This window comes from Polypterus senegalus, chromosome 10 (assembly GCF_016835505.1).
Source record: "Polypterus senegalus isolate Bchr_013 chromosome 10, ASM1683550v1, whole genome shotgun sequence".
NCBI lineage: Eukaryota > Metazoa > Chordata > Cladistia > Polypteriformes > Polypteridae > Polypterus > Polypterus senegalus.
This window is the reverse complement of record NC_053163.1, coordinates 70,543,462-70,557,942: the sequence shown is the minus strand read 5'-3', so window position 1 is coordinate 70,557,942 and position 14,481 is coordinate 70,543,462. Positions and strand designations below refer to the sequence as shown.

The 14,481-nt window shown below is 34.4% G+C and overlaps 1 protein-coding gene across 2 annotated transcripts in view; it reads right to left on the bottom strand.

The window, feature by feature from the left end:
- The window catches only part of rps6kal (ribosomal protein S6 kinase a, like), a 150,000-nt gene that overhangs the window by 111,353 nt on the left and 24,166 nt on the right, over window positions 1–14,481 (bottom strand). Inside the window, exon 2 of one of the 2 annotated variants that reach the window (XM_039765948.1) lies at window positions 6,192–6,284. The exons of the other annotated variant lie outside the window; for it this stretch is intronic. Within the exon in view, the coding sequence (XP_039621882.1) occupies window positions 6,192–6,221 (30 nt within the window). The 5' untranslated portion in view covers window positions 6,222–6,284. The remainder of the gene's footprint in view (window positions 1–6,191; window positions 6,285–14,481) is intronic. 2 annotated transcript variants of the gene reach the window in all.

Genomic DNA, 14,481 nt, shown 5'->3' with positions numbered 1-14,481 from the left:
AGACAAAAGTGGAAGAGTATGGGTAAAACAAAAAACAGAGATAAACCACTTGGAGGCAAAAGCAATAGCAAAAATGATCTTCAGAAAACTCACTGCAAAGAATATTTCAAAGATAGCGTGAAACAGTTGCAGGATATGAAAGAGAAGGTGACAACACACATACTGCAAATTAGTTCTTTCAAAATAACAGCTGCTGCAGACACTAGCATTAATATGGAGCACCAGAGAGCACAAGTGCAGGCAAGTTCACAAAGCACAAATAAAAGATTCATAGCTGCCACACACCAACAGCCACTCTCGTTGCACAAACAAACTGCGACAACAGGCAAATGCCAGTACTGCACAAGGATTAAAAATAAAAAAAACGAATAATTAGTTTTTAGAACTAACAATTAATAAGAATTAAATCAAAGGTAAATAAAGGATTTGGCTAATGCCACCAACTGTGAAACTTCACAACTAAAGCATTTTTTCACCCCCGATATATCCCCACAGAATAACCAGGTAAAAATCATTCTATAAAATGTACACATTTTGTCTTAGATGTTTATTTTGTGCCTTCTGCATTACTGTGCCAGTTGAAAATAGCAGGTTTTAAATTTACAAACATTTATTTTCCAAAAAAATTTAAGTCAAATTATTATATTTATTTAATGAAAGCAACATATTAAACAATAAAACACTTTTCAGAAATACTTCATTACTTTGTATATCTATAGTGCAGTGAATTATCAAATAAAGATAACAAAACAGGTTCAAATGATCAATGACATAAAGGGTTGATTGAAGTAGAAAGAAGAATCAAACAGGGCAAAGGACAAGCAAACCAAAAGGTGACTATGTGACAGATGAGGTAGTTTAACCTTCAAATCATCAATTACTACACTATGGCAAGAGTAAGCATAACAACAGGACACAAGGTGATAATTCTATACAAGCATTTTCCTAAACAGAAATTTCTGGGCAGAGGGAAATTTCACAGTGTATTGTCAAAGCTTTTCTAAAGAAGCACAAGGCACCAGGCAAGACTAAGCACCATACTGATGACACTTTTGATATTCTGGAGAAATCCAGCACTGCTATCAGTTTTGAACTCGCATAAACCACTGGGGACAAGTAAACCACTCTACAATTCAAAGAAGTCTTGTCAGAGGTGGCCTTTAAGGAAAAGCTGCTAGCAAAAAGCCAAATTCTCCCAACTGAAAACTAAGCCAAGAGATGCACAAAAACACAAAGAAAGGTGTGCTGAACAACAAGCGCCCAAGACTGACAATTTCTTTTTTTTTTTTTTTTTTAATATGTATCAAGCAGGAAGCAGCTTGTCTGTAGAAGAGCTGGATAAAACTACACGGATGAGTGTCTGCAGTGAACACTGAGACACATCACAGCTTCCCTTCAGGTCTGGGGCTGGGCCTCTGCCAATGGAGTTGGTGCTCTGGTCAGAATTACTGGAAGTCTTAAGGCTGAGAAGTACAAGAAGATTCTCACCCATCACACATTACCATTAAGAAGGCATCTGATCAGTTTCAACCACACACTGCGGTATAATGACCTCAAACACATAGCCAAGTTCATAAAGAAGAGTCTCCAGCAAAAATAAGAACAATGAGTTCTGCAGTAGACAGTAGTCTTCACTGCACCCTGATCTCAGTATCACTGAGGTGGTCTGTGATTGTTGAGAGAGAGAGAGAGAGAGAGACAGCAGCATATCAGTAGTTTTACCATTTACTACTCTTTCTAGCACATTTTTTTGATAAATAGAAACTTTTCATTATTTTTGAAAGCATGTTCGATTGACAATTTTTTTTTTTTTTAAACACATGCTTAAAATGCTCAGAATACTGTATGTATTAGCAACTGAGGGGGATCTTCTAAGCTTAGTGGGGATTTCTGCAAGGGTTTTGTAAAGAATGATATAATAATCACAGACTGATCTATCCCATCATGTGCAGATGCCATATTTATTCGGTGAGATTTTATTTTTTATAACTGAAAAATTAATACTTCTTGAAATCAGTGCTAAAAAATATCAGCACCATATCAATTAGCATGCATTAATTTACAAAATGTCATTTACATACATATTTTAAAAGGTGCTTTCATAACAAAATAGGTTTGTTTGCAAGGTGCTTCATATTAAGTATGAAAGCATTTGCTATTGTGTATGCCTGTGGACTCACCCAGAATTAGCCACTGAACTTTAGCTTCAGCAAATGTAATGTTTTTTCGTTCATCATTTTGACAGCCCCATTGTGTGCAATTCTCTGTTAGTGCATCTGAAATAGGCACCAGTTCCCTATAATCGTGAACTTGATAAGCCAATTAGAAAACAGCTTGATAGAGAGAAAACTTATAGTAGCCATGTCCATTACATTTACAGGATGAATGGGAAAATGTGTTTACTTTATCTGGGCTATGGTTTCATTAAATAAAAGAAATTAATCTCTTAAATTATATAAGTTAAAATGTCTGCAAAACATATGATTAAGGATGTATTGATATTATTCATTATTACTCATATAGATATAGGTAAAATACAGCTCTCTAGATACAGTTGCCAAACTGTAAGTTGGCTGGAATTAATTTAGTAAGTGACTGGAACCTCCACTCATACATGACCAAAACCGTACATAGTTGGGAAAATTTAAGCAGACTGAGTTTTAGCAGTGCAAAACAGATTAAGCTCAAGAACAATCAGATTTAACCATTTTGTTTGTGCAGGGTTATACCAGATCCAAAATTTATTTAAATTAGAGTTGTCTCCTACAAATTTGAAGACAGAATCCAAATTTATTTTACACAAGTTTTAAATAAATTAAATAAAATTAAAATCTTTTCATATTACTGCAACTGACACTTACGTTTGCTGTGAGATGCATAGTCAGGTCCAGGCTGCAGCAAGAATTTATGTGGAGACACCACTAATGAGGAAGCAACCATTAGGCATGTATAATAATAATTTAAAAAATGTATTTAATAAAATAATAATAGGTTCATTTTCCTAACCACAATATGCCACTATGCCAATTCCTTGTGTGAAGAGATTGACTCGTTCAGTGTTCATTTTGCATATAACATATATACAGGGTATGCACTGATTTGCTGTAGTAGTGAATTTTGCACATCATCTCTCGACTCTTTAAACTCTCAAAAAAAAAAATTGCCAGCATCACCTTTAATTCTCTGCCAGCACTTCAGATATACCAATGATCGAAAATAAAGCTCAAATGCAAACAAAGTTGCCATTAGGAAATAAAAAACAAAGCAATCAATGCAACAAAATGTAATACATCATATGTGATAGAGAAAGGCGTCTTCTGTATAAATGTTAACAATGGTAATTTAAAAACTAATTTCTGTATTTTCGTATTTGTGAGTGGTTGGTGTGTATTGTCTTTAGTAATGGATAATAAGGAACACATGCTTAAAAACCATCACAATACAACCTTTAGGACATTCACAGGGTCTTAATTTATACACAAGAGACTAGCTGGCGAAACAATCTGCTCTCAATGTCTGTGCATGCCCGACACTACTGATGCCACATGCAGTTCTCACTACTCCACAATGAAAAAATCTTTTTTTGTCAGACTAAATCTAACAATTTGTAACAGTAGGATGAGCTATTTAAGTCAGATAAAATGTCCGAACTCTTACTCTTTGAATAAATTAGTATGTGCATGCAGAGATTCACTTGCATCTCTAATTAAGGAGCAGTGCATGAGTCAAAAGCACATCATTCTTTCTTCTTCTTTCGGCTGCTCCTGTTAGGGGTCGCCACAGCGGATCATCTTCTCCCATATCTTTCTGTCCTCTGCATCTTGTTCTGTTACACCCATCACCTGCATGTCCTCTCTCACCACATCCTTAAACTTTCGCTTAGGCCTTCCTCTTTTCCTCTTCCCTGGCAGCTCTATCCTTAGCATCCTTCTCCCAATATACCCAGCATCTCTCCTCTGCACATAACCAATGCAATCTCGCCTTTCTGACTTTGTCTAACAACCATCCAACTTGAGCTGACCTTCTAATGTACTCATTTCTAATCCTATCCATCCTCGTGCAAATCTTAGCATCTTTAACTCTACCACCTCCAGCTCTATCTCCTGCTTTCTGGTCAGTGCCACCGTCTCCAACCCATATAACATAGCTGGTCTCACTACCATCCTGTAGACCTTCCCTTTCACTTTTGCTGATACCCGTCTGTCACAAATTACTCCTGACACCCTTCTCCACCCATTCCACCCTGCCTGCACTCTTTTTCACCTCTCTTGTAGAATCCCCACACTGTACTGTTGATCCCAAGTATTTAAACTTGTCCACCTTCGCCAGCTCTACTTCCTGCATCCTCACCATTCAACTGACCTCCCTCTCATTTACACACATGTATTCTGTCTTGTTCCTACTGACCTTCATTCCTCTCCTATCTAGAGCATATTTCCACCTCTCCAGGGTCTCCTCAACCTGCTCCCTACTATCGCAACAGATCACAATGTCATCAGCAAACATCATAGTCCACGGGGACTCCTGTCTAATCTAGTCTCATCAGAGCTGATCCCTGATGTAATCCAACCTCCACGTTGAATGTGTCTGTTGTTCCTACTGCAGACCTCATCACTGTCACACTTCCCTCGTACATATCCTGTACAACTCTTACATACTTCTGTGCCACTCCCGACTTCCTCATACAATACCACAGCTCCTCTCGAGGCACTCTGTCATATGCTTTCTCCAGGTCCACAAAGACGCAATGCAACTCCTTCTGGCCTTCTCTAAACTTCTCCATCAACACCCTCAGAGCAAACATTGCATCTGTAGTGCTCTTTCTTGGCATGAAGCCATACTGCTGCTCACTAATCATCACCTCACTTCTTAACCTAGCTTCCACTAGCACAGTATCCTTTACAGACTGCAAAAACAAGGTTAAAAAAAAAAAAAAAATTCTAATAATGCAAGAAAATACACATACAGTACAAACATTTGTTTGTATTGTACTGCTGTCACTACTCCCAGGAGACATACAAGTGTGACTTTAATTCTATTAGGGAAGTCACAAGAACAGATATAATTGGTACTAATTCGGTCCTTAAGTTTTGAAAACATATCAGTATAAGCTTTTTTTATAGTATCAGTAGTACTGAGAAAATCGATTCTACACTCATGCATGACTGCAGTTAGACTAAATACTCTGGTAGGTACAATAATATGTGGAAAAAAAATGGGTAAAAGCTACATATGAAAATAGCTCACTGCTGAAGATACAGCACCACATCAACACATATCAAAAGCAGTGGTCATGTCTGGAAATACTTTTGTGTTTGGACAAGACAATTTCAGCACAGTGCTAGAATCATATTTGTTAAAATAATAATAATAATAATAATAATAATAATAATAATAATAATAATAATAATAATAATGGAAAACAAACATGCTCTCTTTACTGCCACTTTTATCCCATGATGGAATTAATTCAGAACAGATTTTGGGTGCTTTGAGAGTGAAATAACATTGCTGATCAAATGAGGTGCAATCATTTACATTGAATTGTCATGTATTTGTATGAAAAGATAATGAGATTAATTGCTTTCAAATAGTGTCTTACACAACCCCAAATGAATGATTTGCATTCATTCTCAGATTGTAGCAAGCACTTCTACAGATGTCCATAAATCAAAGTATACGTCAATTTTCTAACCGGTGAGATGAAGATGACGAAAAAAGCAAAGAAGATGAAGACGAAGAAGAAAAAGAAGAGTAAATCTTTACATTTATATGTCACTTTTCTCACTATTCAAAGCATTTTCAGTGAGTGGGGAGCCACTTCAACCATCACTTATGTATAGAATCTGCCTGGATGAGGCGATGGCAGCCATTTTCAAACAAGTATGCTCACCACACATTAGCTAATAGGTAGTGAAAGTGGCGAGAGAAACAGCCAATCGGAGACAGGGTTTGATTAGGAGGCCATGACCAGACCATGATGGCAATGTAGCCTAGACTTCGGGACTCACCCTACTCTTCACTAAGGATGCCCAGGGATCTTTTGTTTACATTTCAGAGTAATGCTGGGCTGTGACTCCCACACATTCAGAGTTACACATACTGTATAGAACAGTGGGATCACTGTCAGCACAAATGACAATTGTAGCAAGAAAATATTGACACAACATTCAAATAAAGTGGCTATTTACCTTGTCCACTCCAGCAACGAGTTTCTCCATTTTCCAATACCAAAATAAATGTTTTTCAGCGTTTCACTTCTATGAAGGACAAGGCAGAGCTCCCTGTCAAATCGAACACGTACTGTTGTAATTGAAATGTTTAATCACCAAAAGAAACAGCAGGAAAAGCAAAATAGCATACTTCATTGCTAAATACAAATCTGCAAAACTGAAGTGGTCTCATTTGTTTGGGTTTTAAAGTATAACCCATACAATAAAGAAGAATATAATGCTGCCTCACAGCTATTAATTTATTGATTACAACAGCCCTAATAATTTTCAAATTCTACATTTGTACAAAGGCATAAGAAAAAGTCTGATCACTAACACAACAAACATTGAAAACAGTAAAACAAGACTGTTTAACAGGAGTTCTGAAATAAAGCATGTCTGTAAAACTAACAAGTTTAATTTCATGCAGGAAGCTGTAATATTGGGACAAAGGTAAAATAATGGAGAGACAGATTTAGAAAATTAAAGCACCATGTGAGTTTCTAACATTTGAAATTTGAATCAATTTGGCTAATCCGTCAAATAGTACTACTTAGCAATATTTTTTAAACAGATAATGACACAAATATAAATCTTAAAATAGCAAATATTACAAACTTAACCAATTTATTCACTGACAGTTGACAGAGTTTAAAAGCAAGTTGTTACAAGCAGTTTTAAAGAGTTGGTTTAAATGGAAATATCTGGAATTATCTTGTAATTCATAAACTCAACTTTACATACTGTATATAAGGATGTTAGAATTTTTATATTTAGTATAAACGTTAAGCAGTAGTTTTCAGTTACTGGACAGAAAATGTCAGAATATGTTTAGAATGTGCATACATTAAGTAAACACTAGTAGTTCATGGTACTACATTCTTTATAAAGCTTAGGCTTAAGCTTATGGGGACCCCCAAAATTTAACCTCTGCCAAACATTAAAGTTTAAGCTCTGCATTGTATTTTGATATTTATGAATGCCAATACTTTATTACTTAAAATGATAGTTGTGTAACTGTTTGATGAATATACCAGTATTTTAAAGCTGCTGTTGCTGCAAGTATTAATATATCTTACATTGTATTACAGAAAGGGCAATCTATTGTGCACATCAAAAAATTGAGGGATTTTAATAAAAAGCCACTGAATGGGATTTCTGTTTTTGTTGTGGTATCAAATGGTATTAAAAAACTCACCAGTATTGGTATCAAATGCAAAAGTTCAGTTATTGTGACATCTCTACATTCTACTATGTTCAAATAAGAGTAAACCTGAACTTAAAGGACACAATACATATCTGATATTCCAAGATCAATGTTCTCCTCTAAACAGACGAGGAATTTAGTTTGTCCCTCTTCCTTGTCTACTTTAGCAAGAAAGCTTATGTCAGCACTATGTACTGTAGTACTGTGGTCATTGAATGTTGCAGATATAAAAAGAATATAAAAATTTATGAAATATTACTGGTTTTTAAAAAGAAACTGCCTTTAACATTTAGAAGATTAGTTAAGCTAGATGATTGTTTCAGTTTCCAAGAAGTACAAATAGGCTATATTTTGTTTTTATTAAAATTAAACATTTTTAAAAGAGATTGTATCTATTGTTTGCTAAATCTAAAAAAAACTTAATTATTACTTGTAATAAATATAATTATAATAATACAACTTTATTTAATAAGCCATAGTGAATACAGTAAATGTGTATTGTTCTTACAGGTTTGTCATTGAAAATGTGGAACCATGTTTTCCTTTCTAAACAGAAGTACTCCTATCAGCACTCCGTGTCGTCCAAAAGTACTCATTAAGTACTTAGTATCAGTGTCAAAAATGGTATTGGTGTATCTCATCATATGATGTGGGCATGTTTTCAGAGTCATGTATTTTTATTCATAATGTCACACTACAATGGAATAAAACTCTCTCTCTCACTAACACCCCCAGTGTCTTGAAACAGGAGTGCCATTTTCCCATCGTATTAAGTTAAAGAGTGTAGGTTTTTCATATAATAGATGTGTTACCTATACTTCTTTCAAATTCCAGCCCTTAATCAATTTATCCTTTTGCCAGGTATACATATTTTCACATTCAAATGAAATTCACAGAGGCTTAACACTCCATTTTTTTTCTCAGTGGGGCATTTTCATACATTTCTCTTAAGTTTTGGATTTTTTTTTTTATATATGTAATAAGATGTCAGATACTTAGTTGTGGCATCTGGTGCATCTGTTAATATCTTGACTATAAGAAAATAATTACTGATCTTAGAAATATATAAAGCAATTAGTGCTAGTGTTATATCATAACCAATTCCACAATATTGTGTCTGGTTGAATATGCATGAAATAAAAAGTGTGACATGAAAATTATTATGCAATAGCTAACTGCCTTTACAGTTTTACTTGATTGCATCAGTGGCTTTGAGATTGGTGTAAGTGACTTATCAATTCAAAACTATTCTTATTTTAATGATTTGGGCCAGTATAGTGGAGTCCAGTGGTTACTGCTGTTGCTTCACAGATTTAGCCTCCTAGGTCCAAATTCCACACTTGGCTGTTGTTTATCTGGCCTCTGCATGTTCTCATGAGGTTTGCACTGTTTTTATCTAGGTACTAAATGTTTTCCTCCATGTTCCTAAACAGATGCTTGTCCAAGGACTGGACGCTGACCCAGCATGAATGTGAGAGTGTGTGTGTGTGTGTGTGTGTGTGTGCACATGTGTGGGCTTTATAACGCACAGATAACCCATTCATTGCAGATTTCTGCCTTGAGCCCAGTAATGGTTGGAGTTCTGGCTCTATCTCTGGTTCCCATTATCTTGAACTGGACTAAGTAGATATGAAGAAGTCATATTATTTTAGTCCTGCCAAGTCAAGTGAAAATTTACAAGATGGGTAAAACAAAAGTGTGCATTTAAACTCACACTAACAAGAAAGTCTAAGAAAATTCAATCTACTTTCAAGCTAACCAAAATAATATGTGCATAGGAAGCCAAAAAGAAAAGCATGAAGGTAAGTGTTGCTTACCCTTCCATCAGCAAGATAAGTGATATTACACATACTTATATGTTTTTGCCTGAGATGGCAGATTCTACAAATGCAAAAATTCAAAACTGAATCAGTCAGGATAGCACTATAAATACAATAAACATTAGATTGTTCATTTAGTAATATTCAATTAAAAAAAAGACTTGCCATTTATTGGGCTAATTTTGAAGTTGGAACAACTATTTAGACTAATGTTTAAAACATGGTATTGCACAGCACAGCTGAAGCTTTTTCTTTTCACAAAAAGACATGAAAACCATAAATAAAAAAAACACTAATATTATTAAGCAAATAACCTACAATGAATTCACATGACTGGATAAAGCAATAATAAAAGAAGCAAGGTCATCTTCTTGGCTTAATTCAGACTGTGTGATATGAATTCCAGAAAAAGACTCACCAAGTCTTATGCAGACTACAATTTTAGAATATTGTACATGGCCAGCTGCTCAGTAGTTTTTTTTGTTGACAGGTTTACATATGTTTAATCGCTTTTTTGCTTTTACAAATATCACAGTTTTGAATTCATATGTTCATACATTTCCTGAGCCTGATAAACCCAGTTCAAATGTTCTTTGTTGAAGTGCAGTAATTTACTTCTAACATTTTCATTACAAAGTACTAATTACAGAACTTTTAGCATAGTTTGGACAGAACATTATACTGTATAATGCATGTACAACTGACCAGAAGAAAATGGCATAAGAAGCACTACTGCAAAGAATATATTTAAAATGTCAGAGAAATGTTTAAAGAGGATGAGCGAAATCTACCAACTGTAAGGATTATAAAAGAAAAATCTGAAAATTACTGAAGCAGTTGCTTAAGCTAAATGTACTTATGATGCTTAGTAAATTCCATACAGACACCTTCAAAGTTAAACTATTTTTAACAAAAACTGATACCAAAATATTGTCATTTATTACATCCCTTATAGATAAATTCATACTTCACTTATTTATAGGTTTTCAAATTATGTGTATAGTCCAGGACTGAATTAATGAATGTTTTAAGAATGTTATCAGTTAACCAATGTTCAATTACCTTAAATTAAGAGATACGAGTTTACACTGAATAATCATATTAATTATAATGTTGTTTAAGTTTGCAATGAGAAATTTAAATTTGCCTTGCTGTCACACAATATATGACATAAAGTTCTCATTTTGTTCATTTCAGATACCTGAAAGTTTTAATAAGAGAGCTATAAATTGATCCAGTATAACTGATAAACTTCTTCTTTTTCTCTTTTCAGTGTGAATTTTGAAAAAGAAAAAAGGCTTCACCAGTACATTAAAAGTAACTGAAAAACCTGCAAACAACATGAAAAAGTGATTGTATCAGTGCATTCTTATCATAAAGGAAAGGTCTTTGTATATGGACTGTGTGATATAAATTAGCCTACCCCTTCAAGAGAACAACGGGGAGTACTATGTGGTTCAATCTGATTGGTAAGCCATTTTAAACAGGACAGGTTTCAACACACAGAGAGAGAGAGAGAGAGAGAGAGAGAGAGAGAGAGAGAGAGAGAGAGAGAGAGAGAGAGAGAGAGAGAGAGAGAGAGAGAGAGAGAGAGAGAGAGAGAGAGAGAGAGAGAGAGAGAGAGAGAGAGAGAGAGAGAGAGAATCTTTCATTCTTTCAGCAGTTCAGGAGAGGTGAATACCTGCAACTGAATCAATTTGAGTAAAAGCATGTTAAGCGCTAATTACTAAACAAGTCAGTAATACATTTGTTATGTGTTAAACAAATACTGTAAAAGCTTCAGTCTGAAATATATATACAAATACATTCTCCAGCAAAACCATTACAATTTTTAGTTTTCCCATGACAATGATTTTAGGCCATGCCACCCACTGCTAGTTGAGGATACTTTTTAACCTATAATTGGGTAATTTTCTGCCATAAAGCAGAATAGATGTCTTCAGTGAAAATGAAGACAGCTAAGTATAACTGGATTTCGAAGGGTGATGAAGTTTACTGCCAACAGAATAATAATGTACCGAAATACCAAAGCAGCAAATACATTACTAAATACAAAATAACCATGTTGCATGCAAAGTAGGACAATAGCAATTTGCCAAATGGGGAGCACTACCACAGACAATTCTAAATTGACTGGGTGCCCGACAGAATCACACACAGGTTGTATACAAAGACAGAACAAGACATGTTACTAATGAACATGGTTAATGACAATCTCAAAACCAGTGAGAAGCTACTGAACTTATGTACTATTAGAGTAGTTGTTGGCTAGTCAATTAACAAGCCGAGCACAAAGGGGTCTCTAAAACACATTAATATGCCCTTATTCTCCAATAAAAATGCATTTAGAAAATTCTAAACATATTTTAATAGATAAGTAAAATTTGTCTTATTAAGTAGGGTGTTTATTTTTTTAAACAATTACCAGTTATTTAGTTATATACATTTGATTAACTTTGATTATTAAATGTAGTCCAAATTTGCACTCCTGAGTGTAGATGCAATGTGTTATAATAAAACTGTAGCATTTTCTTTTACATGTTGTTTGTTTTTATGAAAAATGAAACTCATTTAAAAAACTTTACATTATAATAAAACAAACTGTATATAAATAGTGAGCTATTTGGTGGAAGACATGCGCCAATATACCTCAAGTTCTACTGTGGCAATATGCTGAAATTTTCACACATGCAAAATGCTTTATTTCAAAACCACTTGTGTCACTGAAATCAGATTTTCAAAAAACAAAGGTTTCAAAATGTGTGCTCCTCTTAAAAGACTAATACCGTGTAAGTCCACGAAAGAACTAGAGTGCTCTCTTATCCTTGTCAGCTTGAATTCACAATGAACAATCAACACCAATTTTTCTAAACAACTCCTTAAAACACACCACACATGGTCACAAAAAGAATTATGTTTATTCATCTCTAACAACAGGTACTTCTAGTCAAACAAATGGTATCCTGCTCTTTATTACATGGGACATTTTTCCTCTCCATATTCATATTGACATATCCTTGTTTGGTCATTATATTTATACTTCAAGGATTTTTTTTTTTAACTTGGTGGCACCAAGCCTAGAATGATTATAAGATTAAAGAATGAAGACAAATCCAAGAAATAAAATACCAGTATTCAGTTTAATAACTTATTCACAATGTCTGTGAAAGCAAGTACATTTCCGACTTTATGTATAGAGTACTAATAGGAGAACGTTTTATTGAAATGTCAATTAGCATCAGAATTCAAAACCAATCTAAACTAAAGGTCATCTTTGTTTAAATGAGGCAAGAACAATTTTCCATCCTTAAAATAACTTGGCTCAATACACAGAAAATGCCACATACTACATTTATATGGAAACATCTGCAACCTAAAAGTATAATTAAAGACAACTTAAACCCCATCTTTCTTCAATGTTTATTCATTAAAAATGAAATTTTTAAGAACAAGTACAAAGCAGCAAAGAAGTACTTTCTTAGAGATAATAACATTATACAACATTCTCTTACCATCATTACCCAGTACAGGTTTGAGGAGGGTCACTGCCTGTCATGGCAGCATAGGCCCCCCATGCAGGACGAAGAAACACACATAGGGTCTATTAAAATTTTCCAGTTAACTTCATTCACATGTCTTTGGGATATGGGAAGAAGACCCGACTATGCACAGGAGAATCCACACAAACACAGGGAGAATGTACAATTTGACAGAAAGAGTGGCCAAACACAGGGTATAAACCCAAGATCTTAGGTTTGTTTGACAGCACTGCTAATCATTGTGCTGTATGTTTAAACAATGGCAGAAAAAAATATTCAGATGCAAAACAATCATAACCACATTAATCCCCCAAGCTAAATGAATTACAAAAAAATATTACATATACATATAACATACACAAACACCTACTCATTTGTGGCTAATGTTCCTGAAACAGGCTCCTATTTTACATACTCTTTAAGGTAAAAACCAGGCAAAATAAATGTAATGAACAATTTTTAAAGAAAGGAGTCTCAAGAAAAATGTGAATAATAAATGGGATTATCCGTCGCATTGTTTTAAAATATCAACAAGATAAGGTCTAATGGATTTATCAAGAGCTAAACATCAACAAATCAGCATGCTCAAATTATAGTTTATTTGATTTTTACATTTTTGATCAGAAAGATCCAGTTTCAGTCTGGAGATTGTGTCTGCAGGCCAAAAAATACAACACACAACATCAAAAAACAGCTTTTGAAAGCAGGTCATGGAGATGTTCACAACTATAAATGAAGATTTAGTAACCCTCAACAGGAAGTTTCTCTGTCAAAATAAGAAAAATAAGGAGCTTCATACTTGAGCAATAGCTAATTCTGAAGCAATAACAGCTCATATAAGAAAATATAAACTGAGATTAAAGTTGAGATAAATTCATTGAGGTATACAGTGCTAAATCGTACTACAGCAATAAGTTTGTTTCACTGTAACGAATACACAAACCAAACTGATCAAAATAAAAATACACTTGGTGAAAAGCTGATTACTTAAAAAAAATATTTTGAGGGCAGAAAGTATACAACATAGCATTCTTCTTGAAGATGTTTGGAGAGAGCTTTACTGAGAACCCCAAAGTAAACTGTGCTCAAAGATTACTGGCTTTAAAGTCAAACCGGTGCAAGGCACATTTTTGGTGATACTATAATTTCTTCACTCATGGGGTAAAGGTAAGATTTAGCTACATGAAAAAAAAATGTGGAGAGTAGACATCTGGCGCATATGCATTACTGGATGCTACTCAACAAAACATTATACTCATGTATGAAAAACATTTCTTCACATCCCCTGAAAAGGTTGAGAACTGCCTGAAAAGACACATCTGTGCATCTCATCCTGCTTCCAAAGATGCAGCACTATATTTTAGAAGTTATCAAATAGCCAAATTTTCAATTTGTGTGTTGAGGCTTAGTTCTACTCTCTTTTACTTGTATATATTGAAACTAGCTGAGCTACCTGTCTGAGACAGGCTGAAACCTAAATTAACAACATAGACCTCAGCATTAATGTTTGCAGTGCACTATCTTTTTGAATATATTTTGTAATATACTGTATAAAGCAATAACATGCACTGTGTCATTCCAACAGATGGTGCATTGAGTATTTGTAGTAATAAAATGCATTACTATAAACTTATGTGATGTTTCATCTGTTCGAATGACAACTGCAATGTATATGTCTCTGTTATATGCTAATTTTATGGGAT